General features: G+C 41.6%; 1 protein-coding gene across 20 annotated transcripts in view; it reads left to right on the plus strand.

Moving 5' to 3' along the window:
• The window catches only part of SYTL2 (synaptotagmin like 2), a 122,310-nt gene that overhangs the window by 72,355 nt on the left and 30,442 nt on the right, over positions 1 to 19,513 (plus strand). For 10 of the 20 annotated variants that reach the window (XM_069759302.1, XM_069759305.1, XM_069759307.1 and 7 more), the window contains exons 5-7: positions 4,159 to 4,204; positions 7,548 to 7,665; positions 16,548 to 17,306. In XM_069759302.1, the coding sequence (XP_069615403.1) occupies positions 4,159 to 4,204; positions 7,548 to 7,665; positions 16,548 to 17,306 (923 nt within the window). The remainder of the gene's footprint in view (positions 1 to 4,158; positions 4,205 to 7,547; positions 7,666 to 16,547; positions 17,307 to 19,513) is intronic. The other 10 variants (XM_069759318.1, XM_069759310.1, XM_069759319.1 and 7 more) reach the window with 1 other exon arrangement.

Genomic DNA, 19,513 nt, shown 5'->3' on the forward strand with positions numbered 1-19,513 from the left:
ATTACTGATTCTGAGTTGCATCCTGTGTTATACTCCAGAGCTGCACTCACTATTCTGCTGGTGCAGTCACTGTGTACATACATTACATTACTGATCCTGAGTTACATCCTGTATTATACCCCAGAGCTGCACTCACTATTCTGCTGGTGCAGTCACTGTGTACATACATTACATTACTGATCCTGAGTTACATCCTGTATTATACCCCAGAGCTGCACTCACTATTCTGCTGGTGCTGTCACTGTGTACATACATTACATTACTGATCCTGAGTTACATCCTGTATTATCCTCCAGAGCTGCACTCACTATTCTGCTGGTGCAGTCACTGTGTACATACATTACATTACTGATCCTGAGTTACATCCTGTATTATCCTCCAGAGCTGCACTCACTATTCTGCTGGTGCAGTCACTGTGTACATACATTACATTACTGATCCTGAGTTACATCCTGTATTATACCCCAGAGCTGCACTCACTATTCTGCTGGTGCAGTCACTGTGTACATACATTACATTACTGATCCTGAGTTACATCCTGTATTATACCCCAGAGCTGCACTCACTATTCTGCTGGTACAGTCACTGTGTACATACATTACATTACTGATCCTGTACTGATCCTGTGTTATACCCCAGAGCTGCACTCACTATTCTGCTGGTGCAGTCACTGTGTACATACATTACATTACTGATCCTGAGTTACATCCTGTATTATCCTCCAGAGCTGCACTCACTATTCTGCTGGTGCAGTCACTGTGTACATACATTACATTACTGATCCTGAGTTACATCCTGTATTATCCTCCAGAGCTGCACTCACTATTCTGCTGGTGCAGTCACTGTGTACATACATTACATTACTGATCCTGAGTTACATCCTGTATTATACACCAATGCTGCACTCACTATTCTGCTGGTGCAGTCACTGTGTACATACATTACATTACTGATCCTGAGTTACATCCTGTATTATCCTCCAGAGCTGCACTCACTATTCTGCTGGTGCAGTCACTGTGTACATACATTACATTACTGATCCTGAGTTACATCCTGTATTATACACCAATGCTGCACTCACTATTCTGCTGGTGCAGTCACTGTGTACATACATTACATTACATTACTGATCCTGAGTTACATCCTGTATTATCCAGAGCTGCATTCACTAAGTTGCAAGTCTAAAGGCCCCTTCACACTTAGCGACGCTGCAGCGATACCGACAACGATCCGGATCGCTGCAGCGTCGCTGTTTGGTCGCTGGAGAGCTGTCACACAGACCGCTCTCCAGCGACCAACTATGCCGGTAACCAGGGTAAACATCGGGTAACTAAGCGCAGGGCCGCGCTTAGTAACCCGATATTTACCCTGGTTACCATGCTAAAAGTAAAAAAAAACAAACACTAGATACTTACCTACCGCTGTCTGTCCTCCAGCGCTGCGCTCTGCTTCTCTGCTCTCCTCCTGTACTGGCTGTGAGCCGGAAAGCAGAGCGGTGACGTCACCGCTCTGCTTTCCGGCTCACAGCCAGTACAGGAGGAGAGCAGAGAAGCAGAGCACAGCGCTGGAGGACAGACGGCTGTAGGTAAGTATGTAGTGTTTGTTTTTTTTACTTTTAGGATGGTAACCAGGGTAAACATCGGGTTACTAAGCGCGGCCCTGCGCTTAGTTACCCGATGTTTACCCTGGTTACCAGTGAAGACATCGCTGGATCGGTGTCACACACGCCGATCCAGCGATGTCAGCAGGAGTCCAGCGACGAAATAAAGTTCTGGACTTTATTCAGCGACCAACGATCTCCCAGCAGGGGCCTGATCGTTGGTCGCTGTCACACATAACGATTTCATTAACGATATCGTTGCTACGTCACAAATAGCAACGATATCGTTAACAATATCGTTATGTGTGAAGGTACCTTAAGAGCTGAGATTCTTCACAGAAGGTACTAAGAGTAGTGTTTGTAATGACACATTTAACTGTCTCAAGTGACAACCAACAATGTAATGTATGTATGCAGTGACTGCACCAGCAGAATAGTGAGTGCAGCTCTGGGGTATAATACAGGATGTAACTCAGGATCAGTAATGTAATGTATGTACAGTGACTGCACCAGCAGAATAGTGAGTGCAGCTCTGGGGTATAATACAGGATGTAACTCAGGATCAGTAATGTAATGTATGTACAGTGACTGCACCAGCAGAATAGTGAGTGCAGCTCTGGAGTATAATACAGGATGTAGCTCAGGTTCAGTAATGTATGTACAGTATATGTGAGTGCAGCTCTGGAGGATAATACAGGATGTAACTCAGGATCAGTAATGTAATGTATGTACACAGTGACTGCACCAGCAGAATAGTTAGTGCAGCTCTGGAGGATAATACAGGATGTAACCCAGGATCAGTAATGTAATGTATGTACACAGTGACTGCACCAGCAGAATAGTGAGTGCAGTTCTGGAGTATAATACAGGATGTAACTCAGGATCAGTAATGTAATGTATGTACACAGTGACTGCACCAGCAGAATAGTGAGTGTAGCTCTGGAGTATAATACAGGATGTAACTTAGGAGCAGTAATGTAATGCATGTACACAGTGACTGCACCAGCAGAATAGTGAGTGTAGCTCTGGAGTATAATACAGGATGTAACTCAGGATCACTAATGTAATGTATGTACACAGTGACTGCACCAGCAGAATAGTGAGTGCAGCTCTGGAGTATAATACAGGATGTAACTCAGGATCAGTAATGTAATGTATGTACACAGTGACTGCACCAGCAGAATAGTGAGTGTAGCTCTGGAGTATAATACAGGATGTAACTTAGGAGCAGTAATGTAATGCATGTACACAGTGACTGCACCAGCAGAATAGTGAGTGTAGCTCTGGAGTATAATACAGGATGTAACTCAGGATCAGTAATGTAATGTGTGTACACAGTGACTGCACCAGCAGAATAGTGAGTGCAGCTCTGGAGTATAATACAGGATGTAACTCAGGATCAGTAATGTAATGTATGTACACAGTGACTGTACCAGCAGAATAGTGAGTGCAGCTCTGGAGTATAATACAGGATGTAACTCCAGATTAGAGATGAGCAAACAATCGTCGGCTCCCTCCTTATTCGGCAAGCTATAGTGCTTACCAAAGAAGCTGCATCGGGAACCCTGACACCTGGAGCGCTCCCGATCAGCTGTTCGGCGCCGCTGCATGTGTCGCGGCTGTGCGATAAGCACAGCACACAGGTTCTCCATGCCGAACAAGGAGGGAGCTGACGATGTTAACAAATCTCTACTCAGGATCAGTACATTATACATTTGTTTTTTTTTTTTCAGTTTATTAATCGCCACAATATTTGTATTCTATAATCAGTGCATGACCATTGGGGCTGCAATTGTTCCTGAACTTCTATTAACAGAATTTAGATCTATGCTGTACAGTTGTCACGTGGAATGAGAAGCCTGTAGCCTGAGATGATTGGCTTCTTTTTTTGCGAGAGTGTTGTACACAATCTGTACAGAGCGACAAGCTCTTATTTTGCTTTGTGCTCAAAGTTAAAATTGCAAGACTTCTGATCTTTTTTTTTTCCAATATGTATTGATAGTGACTTTAATTAAACAATGGCTCATTTCGTTGCCTCATTCCCTTTTTTCAAAGATCATCTTAATGTAGCTGGTCATCAAATAGAGAACATACCAGGACAAGGGTGTTCTTTCAAAGAAACCACAGCATTGTAGCATTTTGGGTTGTTCTCTGGATCTGACTTATCCCATGTTGACACTTTGAAGCACTGATAAATACTTTGCTCACATTATCCTCCCAAAAATAAACTTTGCACACCTAGCAAACCAAAGATAAGTATCGAATGACTCTTAAATGGTAATGTTTGTTAAAAGGACTTCATGAAACTGCTGCAGCGGCCATAATCCATGTCTATAGTGAGGTTTCTTTCAGGTTGTACTGACCTTGCTGTTTTGAAATATGGATATTTGGCTCGTAAATCTCGATCAGCTTCCCCTGTAATGGCTTGAGAGCAATAATGTTGCTGTGAAATGTGATGACGAGGAGCCAAATAATGTGCAAAAATTCTTCTATAAGAAGCAAATTCTGGTTCCTATTTAAAATACATTTTGTAATATGAAACTTTTTGCTTTTATCAGCACAATAGACAGAAAGATCATGAATGGAACCGCTTCCCCTGCAAAGGTAACTATTGTCTATTTCAATGTTTGTCTTCATGGTTTTTCTTTTTACTATGATTTTCCTCTTTTTTAATATCGTATTCCCCAAAAAATATAGCTTCATAAATTTTGCTCTTGAATGGCAGAAAAATAAGTATGCGTACCTATGGAAAAACAAAAGTAGGGAAAGTAGACGACTCAATGTAAATTTGCACCAGTAAAAGCTACTTTAATGCTTCTATCTTAAGTTAGTGCGTGCATCCTTTTCCAAACTATACTCCTTGATGTACTAGTTTTACAGATGATGAACCTAGATTAACATTTTATTCAAATTTCCGTGTTGGTTTTGGTGACTAAAAATCTAGATAGACCCCCCCATTATTGATCTAGTGATGGGGATTAACCCTGCTGTTCTGTTGGTCAAAAATGACCGACTTTGAACTTCAATATTCTTTAAAATATTCAAGATGCGGCTCTGAAACCTGTGGCCGACCGACCCATCCTCATTTAAGTCAATCAACCACAAGTTTCAGAACCGCATCTTGAACACCCCAAAAAATACCAAAGTTCAAAATAGGTCTCCCCAGACCGAACAGAACAGCAGGGTTAAGATGAACAAAATTTAAAATGCATGGGGTTCAACAAGACCCCATTACTGTCCTAAGTGGAAATGGCCGAAATGACAGGACTGATGGGAGTAGGAATTATCAAAATGACGGCAGTAAAAGCAAACAAAATTAGAATGTATAAAGTTCAGCCATATCCCCTTACCTGTATTAATATTGTAAAACTAAAATGTATGGGGTCTAGCAAGACCCCTTTGTTGTTCTTCTGTCAAATTCAGGTCAGGAAAACTGTATAGTATATAGTATTTGGACCTGTATAGTTGTCCAAGTATAAACCATGTTTGAAACATGAATGTGTAAAACTGGCCTAGAGTTACAGTTTAAATTTTATAGAGTTTAGCAAGATTGACCAGTAAAAGTGACCAATTGCCAAATATTTCTTCTTTATAAAAAGAGATTTTGTTGCAAAAAAGTCAAACACAAATACAGTGGGGCAAAAAAGTATTTAGTCAGTCAGCAATAGTGCAAGTTCCACCACTTAAAAAGATGAGAGGCGTCTGTAATTTACATCATAGGTAGACCTCAACTATGGGAGACAAACCGTAAAAAAAAAAAATCCAGAAAATCACATTGTCTGTTTTTTAACATTTTATTTGCCTATTATGGTGGAAATTAAGTATTTGGTCAGAAACAAAATATCATCTCAATACTTTGTAATATATCCTTTGTTGGCAATGACAGAGGTCAAACGTTTTCTGTAAGTCTTCACAAGGTTGCCACACACTGTTGTTGGTATGTTGGCCCATTCCTCCATGCAGATCTCCTCTAGAGCAGTGATGTTTTTGGCTTTTCGCTTGGCAACACGGACTTTCAACTCCCTCCAAAGGTTTTCTATAGGATTGAGATCTGGAGACTGGCTAGGCCACTCCAGGACCTTGAAATGCTTGTTACGAAGCCACTCCTTCGTTGCCCTGGCGGTGTGCTTTGGATCATTGTCATGTTGAAAGACCCAGCCACGTTTCATCTTCAATGCCCTTGCTGATGGAAGGAGGTTTGCACTCAAAATCTCACGATACATGGCCCCATTCATTCCTTCATGTACCCGGATCAGTCATCCTGGCCCCTTTGCAGAGAAACAGCCCCAAAGCATGATGTTTCCACCACCATGCTTTACAGTAGGTATGGTGTTTGATGGATGCAACTCAGTATTCTTTTTCCTGAAACACGACAAGTTGTGTTTCTACCAAACAGTTCCAGTTTGGTTTCATCAGACCATAGGACATTCTCGCAAAACTCCTCTGGAACATCCAAATGCTCTCTAGCAAACTTCAGACGGGCCCGGACATGTACTGGCTTAAGCAGTGGGACACGTCTGGCACTGCAGGATCTGAGTCCATGGTGGCGTAGTGTGTGTTACTTATGGTAGGCCTTGTTACATTGGTCCCAGCTCTCTGCAGTTCATTCACTAGGTCCCCCCGCGTGGTTCTGGGATTTTTGCTCACCGTTCTTGTGATCATTCTGACCCCACGGGGTGGGATTTTGCGTGGAGCCCCAGATCGAGGGAGATTATCAGTGGTCTTGTATGTCTTCCATTTTCTAATTATTGCTCCCACTGTTGATTTCTTCACTCCAAGCTGGTTGGCTATTGCAGATTCAGTCTTCCCAGCCTGGTGCAGGGCTACAATTTTGTTTCTGGTGTCCTTTGACAGCTCTTTGGTCTTCACCATAGTGGAGTTTGGAGTCAGACTGTTTGAGGGTGTGCACAGGTGTCTTTTTGTACTGATAACAAGTTTAAACAGGTGCCATTACTGTAATGAGTGGAGGAAAGAGGAGACTCTTAAAGAAGAAGTTACAGGTCTGTGAGAGCCAGAAATCTTGATTGTTTGTTTCTGACCAAATACTTATTTTCCACCATAATATGCAAATAAAATGTTAAAAAAACAGACAATGTGATTTTCTGGATTTTTTTGTTCTCAGTTTGTCTCCCATAGTTGAGGTCTACCTATGATGTAAATTACAGACGCCTCTCATCTTTTTAAGTGGTGGAACTTGCACTATTGCTGACTGACTAAATACTTTTTTGCCCCACTGTACATTCTTAGGGTGCCAATACACCATAGATAAGCATTGCCAAAAATACATTATTTGGGACCAAACCCTGTGTCCCAAGTCTCCTCTGACTGCAGATGCCAGTGTCCACAGGAGGTAAGCCACTGCCAGAGGAGTTAAATAGCAGCTCCTTCCCCTATTCTCAGAATATATTTGGCTACATGCCCCCATACACAGTAGAACCTGTGGATATAGGTGGAATTGGCTGATAATCAATGTGTATTGAGCCCTCTTGACTCTTCTCTGAGAGAATTTTTTTCTTCCAGGAAATAATCCATAGATGTTGGGGCAGACTGCTGAGAGCCGATTGATTCGTGTCTATTGTGTATGGGCGGCTTAAACCTAAATGCTTGGAGGAAATCGCAAGGAATAGCTTTCCCAGGCCACCTTAAGAATAATTTCCTTAGATCCTATTATTGCCTTAGCTAAACAGATCTTTCACATGATGTTTGCATAGCATACAGAAGTTTGATAAAAGTAGGTGTCATTGAGGCATCTCACCATAGTTAGGTGATGAAGGCTTTAGTGGTCCTGAATGAGGATTTTTTTTTCATGTTTGGGAGCTCATAGTGCAGCCTGATATCTCAAGATTTTTCTCAAGTTGTTTCATAAAAGTGCTTTAACTGGGAATTGAGTGATGAGCAACGATGACAATCTGTACTTTATCACATCTGTAATAATCTGTGTTTTCAGCAACGAAAAAATCCGTTCAACTTAGAAGGTGCAGTAGATGAAATGGACCTCCATAATGAGATGTCTAAACCGACTCCCGAGCCTGGCCTAGTGAATGGGCAATTAGGAAAGAAAAGTGGTAAGTTAGCTCTTCAATCTTTTCTGCCTGTTATCTGGATTAATTATGCTTTAGTTCTTGTCAGATTTTTTTTTTTTAAAAACTTGGCATAGAGGTCACATGATTTGGACTACCCCCATTAACTAAACCTGGGAGAATGCAACTTTGCCTACTGTAAACGAAGTATGACCTCAATCAGGCTAATTATTGTGCTCTTATTAGACTGACATACCTTAAGCACAAACATGCATGTAAAAAAACAAAAAACAAACTTCAGGCGCTAATAATACTGTGGAAGTCCAAATGCATGTTCTGAGGGGGTGGAACATGGCACAGGGATTGTACCACCCACTAGGAGCCTACAATAGTCACAGCAGAGTACATCATATTAGCATGGAGTGCTCATTTATTTGCATATAGAAAAAGATTACATTTAATTTGTGGATGTGAATTAAGCAATTTCTAATGAATGAGCTAAAATACAGATATGTAGTGAGTGTTGGGTATAGAAATGTAAGGCAAAGTAACATTTTTCTGTAATTTGTAATGGTTTTTTTTTTTTTTTCCTTAAACTTTTGATTTTGGACTTTAATCTGTGAAATGTTCGGTCTGCTAAAACCGGTTCTGTAAATTTAAAGCGTTCGTGTATAACATTTGTCGCAGATAAATCATCCGACATGAAGTACTGGCTGATCAGCTAAATTATTTCATGAGCCTAATTTTATAATTGTGTGTGATTCTAATGATTATGGAACTTTAAATTTATATTTTGTGATTTGACATGTTAAAATGAAACTTATCTGAAATCATGATGTAAATAATCGTAAAGTAATTAGTAAGGCGCATCCATGTTCTTTTCATAAACTGCACCATTGGCTGCACCTCGTATTGCAGTTAAGTCCCATTAAAATAAATGGGGTTAAGGTGCAATACTAAATTAAGGCTACGTTCACATTTGCGTTGTGCGATGTTGCGTCGGCGACGCAACGCACAACGCAAACGCATAGTTTTGCGACGCATGCGTCCGAATTTTGGACGCAAAAAAAATGCATCTTGCTGCGTCCTCTGCGCCCTAACGCTTGCGGCAAAAAAAACGCATGCATAGCTAAAACGCATGCAAAAGCATGTCCATGCGCCCCCATATTAAATATAGGGGCGCATGCGTCGCCGCGGCTGCGCCCGACGCAGCCCGGCAGAACGCAAATGTGAACGTAGCCAAAGCCAATGGTTATGCTGTTTTTGGAAAAGTTCACGGTCTCAATCCCCCCCCCTACAAGCCCTATTAAATGTCGCTAGTCACATGGAGCCGCTATGGTCACAGACATGGCTTACTGGAGAGGGGGGAATCTCGTCTTGTTTTTTGGAGAGCAGCAGTATTAGAACTGTAATACCAGGGCAACTTTGCTAAAAATGTCACTCCTATTTAAAACAAAAAAAATAATTAAAAATTGGTGCACATGGGGCTTTCTTCAATTTAGACAATGAAATCTACACATGCTAAGAGCAGTTATAAATTTTTATCAAAATTTTGTGCATTTTTCTGGCTTCAGGCTTAACTTGTTTTCACCCAACAGCCCCTTTTATCACCTATCCTGGGGACAGGCGATAATGTTATTGACTGTTATTGAACGTATGACTGTCAGAACACTGAAGCAGACACACTAAAGTGTTTTTACCTTCATTAAAGTGCAGTGGCAGCTCACATTCTCGAATGTCTCTGCATTCATTCCTTATCGGGCTGCGCTTGGTTTTTTCCGGCAGCCCCATAGAGAATGAATGGAGTGGCGGTCGAGAATCTGACCTGATGCTAAATTTTGTAACATGGATAAAAGTGCCCCAATAAACGTTTTCCTGTTCAGGTGATTTGGCGCAGGGCCCAGAAATCAGACCCCCACGGATTAAAGCTATGCCGTGGATGGAGGAGAACTTATTTTTACTGGCAATCCCTTTTAATCTGTGTAGAAGCTGTTCACTATATAAGTATATAAGGGGACAATACAAATATCTCGCTGAGGATCTGTTTATACCAAGGAAGGTGACGGGCACAAGGGGGCATTCTTTGCGTCTGGAGGAGAGAAGGTTTTTCCACCAACATAGAAGAGGATTCTTTACTGTTAGGGCAGTGAGAATCTGGAATTGCTTGCCTGAGGAGGTGGTGATGGCGAACTCAGTCGAGGGGTTCAAGAGAGGCCTGGATGTCTTCCTGGAGCAGAACAATATTGTATCATACAATTATTAGGTTCTGTAGAAGGACGTAGATCTGGGGATTTATTATGATGGAATATAGGCTGAACTGGATGGACAAATGTCTTTTTTCGGCCTTACTAACTATGTTACTATGCATCCTCGCACATGAAAAGTTATCTCTTTATTGCTTTGTTCTTATGGTAAAAAGCTGGATTTCATCAACAGATAAAATTTAGATATGAGTAAAAGCTTGATTTCTGCCTGGCGAGCAGTAGTTTTCATTGTTAATATTTTCGAGTACATTGAATGTTGTTATAGCCTTTTTCATTGCATTTTTAAAGGGTAATTAATATTATTATTAATAATAATAATAATAATAATAATAATAATAATAATAATAATAATAATAATAATAATAATAATAATAATAATCTTTATATAGCGCCAACATATTCTGCAGCGCTTTACAGTTTAACAGTTTCAAACACAAACAGTAACAACGTTAACAATACAATAAAGTGAAATAAGACGACCCTGCTCATGAGAGCTTACAATCTACAATGAGGTGGGGGAGATACAAAGCACAGGTGTGTAGTTACAATGATGTATTTACAATGATGGTCCAGCCATCTTCAGGGAGTGGGGGATAGATGGAAGTAGTGAATGGGCCACACACACACAAACATAAAATTACTTTGATTAGTGAACAAATGTGTTTTGAGCGAGCGCCTAAAACTATGCAAATTGTGGATGGTTCTAATATCTTGGGGTAGAGCATTCCAGAGGATTGGCGCAGCACGGGAGAAGTCTTGGAGTCGGGAGTGGGAGGTACGGATTAGTGCAGAGGTTAGTCGAAAGTCGTTTGCAGAGCGCAGTGGTCTGTTAGGCTGATAGACAGAAATGAGGGAGGAGATGTAAGGGGGTGCCGCACTGTGGAGAGCTTTGTGGGTGAGAACAAGTACTTTCAATTGTATCCTGTAATGAATGGGCAGTCAGTGTAATGACTGGCAAAGAGCGGATGCATCTGAGTAATGACTAGCCAGATGGACAACCCTGGCTGCCGCATTAAGGATAGACTGGAGAGGGGAAAGTCGAGTGAGGGGGAGGCCAATTAATAGAGAATTGCAGTAGTCCAGGCGGGAGTGGATTAGGGCGACAGTAAGGGTTTTTGTTGTCTCCATGGTGAGAAAAGGGCGGATTCTAGAGATGTTCTTTAGGTGTAAGCGGCACAAGCGGGCAAGAGATTGTATGTGGGAGGTGAAGGAGAGATTGGAGTCAAACATAACCCCCACCAGAAACCAGTTCTGGTGTTTTGATCTTTATATCTTTTGTCTTTGGTGTTCGTCTTCACCATTTAAAAAATAAATAAATAAAATTGAGTGTCCTGCAATATCAATTGGGTTTATTTTTGTTCTGCTCTGAACGGTGCTTTCCAAGGACCACACGCCTTAAGTGTTGCTGTGAGAGATTGAAAGCAGCATTTAAGGTGTTGGCAGCGATCAGAGCTCGGCTCCTACTACTGCTATTACACTCAGATGCCGACTGCATAAACACAGCCGCCACCTGTCTTGTGTAGTACAGGATCAGTTCCAGAGCCCGATTCATACAACTGTATATCACACACTGGAGTTCAGGTACATCTGTTACGGTACGCAGCTAGGTTCACATAGGGGCGGAACAGGTCTGGTGAATACTTTAGAACTCTGGGGGAACCATTACTCAGGGCGACCATGCACTGCAGCTTCTTCAGGCACAAGATGGATCCACTTGCTCACACAGATACAGTTGATAAAGTACTCATGAACAGTGTAGTTTAATATGACAGCATATTCCGTACAATTCAAGACTCTTCACTTAGGCACAGTAGTACTCCTATTCCTTCTAGCACAGTGAGATGGAGGAGGAAGGGGGCTTTGGTGAGGGAGATGATCTCTGTGACACAATTTCTTCCTGCTCCTGATAGACTTTCTCCACTAGCAGTACAGGGGGTTAGCCCAACTCCACTAATGGAATCCTGTGTCCCTATGGTTCACTTGCCTGAACTTTTGTGAGACAGATCACAAACACACCACTCATCCCTTGGCTGCTGACACCATAGTAAACACTTTCCCACATTCCCTGGGGCTCTGCTAACCACTCCCTGTCTCCTGTGACTGTTAACCCCTCTAGTTGCTGGATGCTTTTGAAGCTCCAGCAGTTTGCACTACTTCTGCATGTCACACATCACATGTCAGAAAGGGGATAAAGAGGACAAATCATCTCTCCAGCTCTGCTAGTATTTAATAAAAACAGACATTCTTTAGAAAAAAAAAAAAGTTATGGATCCTCTTTTCTTAAAACACTGTTGTACTGTTTCATCTCTTGGAAAATTTATGTAAATTGACAATTGGGTCTTACCAGTTGAGGGAGTGTCTCTATATTCTGACACTGTCCAATAGGTGCTGAATATGGTAAGGACACACCCTGTTAACAAGAGGATTGGTAAAACTAAGGTATCAATTTGTTAATAAAATTTCCACTAAGAATAAGAGGAATTTCAGAATGCAAAGTTGTGAGAAAACTACAGAATTGATATTTAATGGTGAATACAAGTATTTATTTCAACACACACAAAATGTTCCCTATTTTAAAAACCCTAACAGTCAGAGGCTCATTTTCATTATATTCTCCTGTCATCACACTGAACATATAAACCATTGGCCTCCCCTCACCTCTCTTGGCCTAGTATAGCTATAGTAGCTTACAAAGGTATTCACCCTCCTCTCCTTGGCAGTAAACTACAAACAGGAGAAACTTTCAGTGTGCATAACTTTTCACACACACACCGAAAGTCAGTACTTTGTAGAGCCTCCATTTGCGGCAACTACAGCTGCAAGTCTCTGAGCCATCCACATCTTGCCACTGGGAATTTTACCCAAGGCAACACTACTCCAGTTACTTCACGTTTGTTGTTCACCACAGGAAACCATGTATAATAATAATAATAGTAATAATAATAATTTTATTTATATAGCGCCAATATATTCCTAAGCGCTTTACAAATTATAGAGGGGATTTATCTTCAGGTCTGACCATATATTCTCCATTAGATTAAGGTCTGGGCTTTGACTAGGCCACTCTAAAACATGTTTCCCCTTTAAACTCTAGTGTTGCTTTAGCAGTATGCTTTGGGTCATTGTCTTTTTGGATGGTGAACCTCCGTCCCAGTCTCAAATCACTACCAGACTGAAACAGGTTTTGCTAAACAATATCCTTGTATTTTGCATGATCAATCCTCCCCCTCAAATCGGACCATTTTCGCTGTCCCTGCTGCTGAAAAATCTTCCCTGATGCTGCCACTGCCATGTTTCACTGTGGGGATGGTGTTTTTGGGGTGATGAGCTGTGTGAGTTTGGCGCCAGACCTAGCGCTCACCTTGGTGGCCAAAAAGTTAAATTTTGGTCTCATCTGGCCACAGCACCTTCCTCCATACATTTGTAGACTTCCTCCGCATGGCTTTTGGCTAACTGAAAATGAGCCTTACAATTTCAGTGTGTAAATAATGGCTATTTTCTGCCCACTATTCCATAAAGGGAGATTTTAGCGTGCACTCAGTCTGCTAGAGGCGAGGTGCTGGTGTAATGGACCAAAGGGTCCTAAATAATAGTAAATTTTATAATTCACCGCACACTCTAATTAGATTCTATACAATGGATTCATGCAGATAAAAGTGTGGATTTATTTATATTTAAATCCACACTTTTATCTGCATGAATCCATTGTATAGAATCTAATTAGAGTGTGCGGTGAATTATAAAATTTACCACTATTCCATAAAGGCCACCTCTATGGAGTGTACGGCTAATTGTGGTTGTATGGACAGATACTCCAGTCTCTTCTTGGAAACTCTGCAGCTCAATCAGGGTTACCTTTGTTCTGTGTTGCCCCTGATTAGTGCCCTCCTTGCCTGGGCTTAGTTTTGGCAGGCGCTCTCTCTTGGCAAATTTGTTGTGGTACCATGGACTCTCCATTTGATGAAGATGGATTTGATGGTGTTCCTGGGGATCATCAGGGATATATACAGTGGGGCAAAAAAGTATTTAGTCAGTCAGCAATAGTGCAAGTTCCACCACTTAAAAAGATGAGAGGCGTCTGTAATTTACATCATAGGTAGACCTCAACTATGGGAGACAAACTGAGAAATAAAAATCCAGAAAATCACATTGTCTGTTTTTTTAACAATTTATTTGCATATTATGGTGGAAAATAAGTATTTGGTCAGAAACAAACAATCAAGATTTCTGGCTCTCACAGACCTGTAACTTCTTCTTTAAGAGTCTCCTCTTTCCTCCACTCATTACCTGTAGTAATGACACCTGTTTAAACTTGTTATCAGTATAAAAAGACACCTGTGCACACCCTCAAACAGTCGGACTCCAAACTCCACTATGGTGAAGACCAAAGAGCTGTCAAAGGACACCAGAAACAAAATTGTAGCCCTGCACCAGGCTGGGAAGACTGAATCTGCAATAGCCAACCAGCTTGGAGTGAAGAAATCAACAGTAGGAGCAATAATTAGAAAATGGAAGACATACAAGACCACTGATAATCTCCCTCGATCTGGGGCTCCACGCAAAATCCCACCCCGTGAGGTCAGAATGATCACAAGAACGGTGAGCAAAAATCCCGGAACCACGCGGGGGGACCTAGTGAATGAACTGCAGAGAGCTGGGACCAATGTAACAAGGCCTACCATAAGTAACACACTACGCCACCATGGACTCAGATCCTGCAGTGCCAGACGTGTCCCAATGCTTAAGCCAGTACATGTCCGGGCCCGTCTGAAGTTTGCTAGAGAGCATTTGGATGATCCAGAGGAGTTTTGGGAGAATGTCCTATGGTCTGATGAAACCAAACTGGAACTGTTTGGTAGAAACACAACTTGTCGTGTTTGGAGGAAAAAGAATACTGAGTTGCATCCATCAAACACCATACCTACTGTAAAGCATGGTGGTGGAAACATCATGCTTTGGGGCTGTTTCTCTGCAAAGGGGCCAGGACGACTGATCTGGGTACATGAAAGAATGAATGGGGCCATGTATCGTGAGATTTTGAGTGCAAACCTCCTTCCATCAGCAAGGGCATTGAAGATGAAACGTGGCTGGGTCTTTCAACATGACAATGATCCAAAGCACACCGCCAGGGCAACGAAGGAATAGCTTCGTAAGAAGCATTTCAAGGTCCTGGAGTGGCCTAGCCAGTCTCCAGATCTCAACCCTATAGAAAACCTTTGGAGGGAGTTGAAAGTCCGTGTTGCCAAGCGAAAAGCCAAAAACATCACTGCTCTAGAGGAGATCTGCATGGAGGAATGGGCCAACATACCAACAACAGTGTGTGGCAACCTTGTGAAGACTTACAGTAAACGTTTGACCTCTGTCATTGCCAACAAAGGATATATTACAAAGTATTGAGATGAAATTTTGTTTCTGACCAAATACTTTTTTTCCACCATAAAATGTAAATAAAATGTTAAAAAACTGACAATGTGATTTTCTGGATTTTTATTTCTCAGTTTGTCTCCCATAGTTGAGGTCTACCTATGATGTAAATTACAGACGCCTCTCATCTTTTTAAGTGGTGTAACTTGCACTATTGCTGACTGACTAAATACTTTTTTGCCCCACTGTATATATATATATATATATATATATATATATATATATATATATATATATATATATATATATATATATATATATATATATATATATATATATATATATAATATTTTTTTTAATAAGCCAACCCTGGCTTGTGTTTATCAACAACTTTGTCCATGACTCGTTTGGAGATCTACTTGGTCTTCATAGTGGTGTTTAGTCAGTGGTCCCTCTTGTTATTGGTGTTGTGGCCTCTTGGAAAAGGTAAAGTGTATATACTGACAGACATGTGATACTTGGTGAAAGGAAGTCCACCTGAGTGCAATCTAAGCATGGGACTTATGAAGGAAATTGTTGCACCAGAAATTTTTAAGGGCTTCATAGCAAAAGGGGTGAATACATATGCACATGCCAATTTTTAGTTATTTGATCCCATAAATGTAATTTAAGCCTATATTTTTCTCAATTCACTTCACCAAGTAAGACCTATTTAGTCCTGATGTATATAATATAACAACATATATAAAAAGACAAAGGGGGTGAATACCTTCGCAAGCCACTGTAGATGGTATTTTGTTTCCAGTGGATTATTCTGTAATGATATCTTAATTTTTACAAAATTTCCCTCCCAATTTTTTTTAAGCTTATTTTTTTGTTTTGGCCAAAATTCCTTTCAATACTGGGTTTCCATTTTTTTAACTGCTGCCTTCCATACAACAATTTAAATTATTTATATTTTGTGATTGTCCTATGAGAAAATCAAATTATTATACCTGGAATGAACATGCGTAATTGCTTTGCTACTTTGTGTACCATCTGTATTTTCCACCTGTATTTTGCCAGTTTCAGCTCTCCATCAGTTTACGTGTGCTTCTATGTGTATAATCAATTATATATATAAAAAAAAACAAAAAAACCACAAAACAATAAAAGCTGAAAACACAATCCTGTCCGTCTGAAATTATTGGTGATTTGTTTCCCTTTCCTTTTTTTTTAATGCTTCATCAATGCATTGCTTTTAAGTTATGCATGCAGTCTATTGTTTCATTCTTGCCCTTATTTACATGTTTTTTGCAGACATCATGTCATCCATAATTAAATACGGTGTGAAATTACCTTATCCATCGCCTATCGGTGACAGAAAAACTACACAGGAGACTGAAGAAAACACTTCACCGAAACTACCTCCAGTGCCAAAACCTAGGAAACTGTTGATAAATGGAAAGCCTCCAGAACGCTCAAACTCTTCGCTCCAGAGAGAGGACTCTATTAACAAACGTAAAGGAATTTTGAAACGTAGGTCAAGTTCCAGCTCAACGGACTCGGAAAGCATAAGGATTCTTCCGAATGTCGAAGCGCTCAAATTGGTTTTACCAACGTCCCCTATTCTGGAAGCTGAGCAGACTCATTTATTCGATGACCAAATGACCTCATCAGAAAACTCACCAGATAGACAAAAACAAGTGAGGTTTTCTGAGTACGTTCTCCAGAAGCCTCCTACTCCAAATCCTGAATCTTATCACGCTCGGGAAATTGGTGAATTTGGAATCCTTGACCCTAGCTCTTACCACCATGATTTAGACAATAAATTTCTGGATCACCATCCTTACGAAGAGCCCAGACCAACATACTCTGATGTAGATTACACCAACACAATGGAGGATCTGGATCTCAAAGAGAACCCAGAAGTTTCCTCAACACTTCATGCTCCTTCAAACTCCTCTCTTATCTTGGACGCTGAAAAGAAATTAGAAGACCAAAGCCAAGAGCTAAATTATAACAAATTATACGAAATTCCAGGTGAAATCTATCCCGAGATAGACATTGACTCTGCTGGTAAGGGGCTTCGTATGGAATGATGTGCATCACAAATCGGCTATGTAACACTTGTGCATGAATACATTTTACTGAATATATGCCAACAAGCATTTCACTGCTGCTCTGTCTAAACCAAGCAACAACTGCACTGGGATACAAGCATGCTTTAACACTACATGATTAATAGTAATAACATTACTGTTACTCTTGATCATAAGGACATTGTGTGCAATAATATACTTAATCACCACATTTAATTTTTGGGCTGGATGAGGGACAATCATGTTTGTTTTTGTTATCTCTGCTTTTTACTAGATTATGTGAGGGTCCAGATGGGTTTTGACATTTCCCTGCCCTGAATTGGAGTCTACGTGGTCAGACTCTAAAATACTAATCATAAAATGATTGATGCACTTTACAGAAGATATCAGAGACTTTTAGAAAAAAAAGGTACGTAGTTTCTAACGGAGGCAACTACCCGCTTGTTGTAGCCAGCGCCGGTCATGATCCACTCTTGCCAGAGATTCAGCTACTCCCTGTCAACAGTGCAGCAGTTTCTCTTCCTGTTGACAGGGCATGACTACTGGTGTCATGCTGATTGACAGCTGGCTTCCCCCAATTAGGCAGCGGAAGCTGGCAGTCAATCAGCATAACAGTAGTCCTGCCCTGTCAACAGGAAGAGAAACTGCTGCTCTGTTGACGGGGAGTAGCTGAATCTCCGGCAGGAATGGTCAGTGACCAGCACTTGGTACAACAGGCAGGTAGCTGCCTCTGTTAGAAACTACCTGCCTTTTTTTTCTAAAAGTCTCTGATATCCTGTGTAACGTGCATCAATCATTTTATGGTACCTTGCGCTGGTCGCTGACCGCTCCTGCCAAAGATTCAGCTACTCCCTGTCAAAAGAGCAGCAATTTCTCTTCCTGTTGACAGGGCAGGCCTACTGGTGTCATGCTGACTGACTGCCGGCTTTTGCTGCCTAGATGGGGGAAGCCGGCTGTCAATCAGTATGACACCAGTAGTCATGCCCTGTCAACAGGAAGAAAAACTGCTGCACTGTTGACAGGGAGTAGATGAATCTCTGGCAAGAGCGGATCATGACCGGCGCTGGCTACAACACGCAGGTAGTTGCCTCCGTTTGCAACTACATGCCTTCTCTCCCCAAGTCCCGGATATCCCCTTTAAGGAACCCCTCTTAAATCTGCTCATGGTAGATTGTTCCAAGGCTTTGAGATGGGAGGTGGGTAGTGAAAGGTCTGCAGTGTTATTTCTGCTTGTAAAATGACAATTGACAACCAATGGAACAGTTTATTTTTGGAGGCCATTGAGGAATTAACTTTCATGCCTATATGTTGTACAATATACACTTCTACTGTACTTGTCTATTTTAGATATTATTGTTCCAAGCTCTATTAATGCAGGCACTGTACTAAATAAGGAGGCTGTCTCTGAGTGCCATGCCCCTCTCCCCGTTATTGCTCAAGGGATTCTATTGGCGCCGTCCTGCCCACCCCTATAGTCAAAGTGGTGATAGTATGTCACCTGTTTGGCCAATGAAAAATTGGAATGGCTAGTACAGCCTCTCCCCGGTAGCTTAAGTCAGCACTAAGCCTGGCTCCTTCTCTTCACCCTGTTCGGATCCTGGAGGCGCTCGTCAGTGCTGTCATGAGTCGTGTCAGATCCACTAACAGAGGTCCTGCAAGCCAGAGCGACACTGGAAGGTAAGCACTGGCAGCAAGCCCTCCTCTCCTTGTGAACGTCTCCGAGCCCTGCTGTCCCAGCGGGCACTCAACATCCATTTATCAGCTGGGGTGCAGCCAGGAGGCATTCCCAACCTCCATTTTTGTCTGAGAGCTCCCCTGCTCCGCCCAGAAGCTCTCGCTGGGAACGTTTTCCCGCCCACTCTATTCCCACTCGTAGCATAATACAACTACAATGGAGAGCGGCACCAATTTTCAAATTTCGGCACCAAGGGTACTCTCCGTGCTTCATTTATATATCACAGGAGATGCTATGTGTAGCTGACTGGTGGGGATTGGTAACTGAGACCTCTGGGTATCGGTGAAAACACTTTTTTGAAGTGAGCAGCCTCCTGTGCAAGCTGCATGCCTGCCTGGCTGGGTGTATGGGCTCAATAGTATGTCTAGGGGTATAGCCTTCCTTACTGTTGAGCTAGTACACTGATCTCTACAGGCAGCTGATGTAGGTGCTATGTACTTCAGAGATGT

The sequence above is a fragment of the Ranitomeya imitator genome, chromosome 3 (genome assembly GCF_032444005.1).
Source record: "Ranitomeya imitator isolate aRanImi1 chromosome 3, aRanImi1.pri, whole genome shotgun sequence".
NCBI classification, from domain to species: Eukaryota; Metazoa; Chordata; class Amphibia; order Anura; family Dendrobatidae; genus Ranitomeya; species Ranitomeya imitator.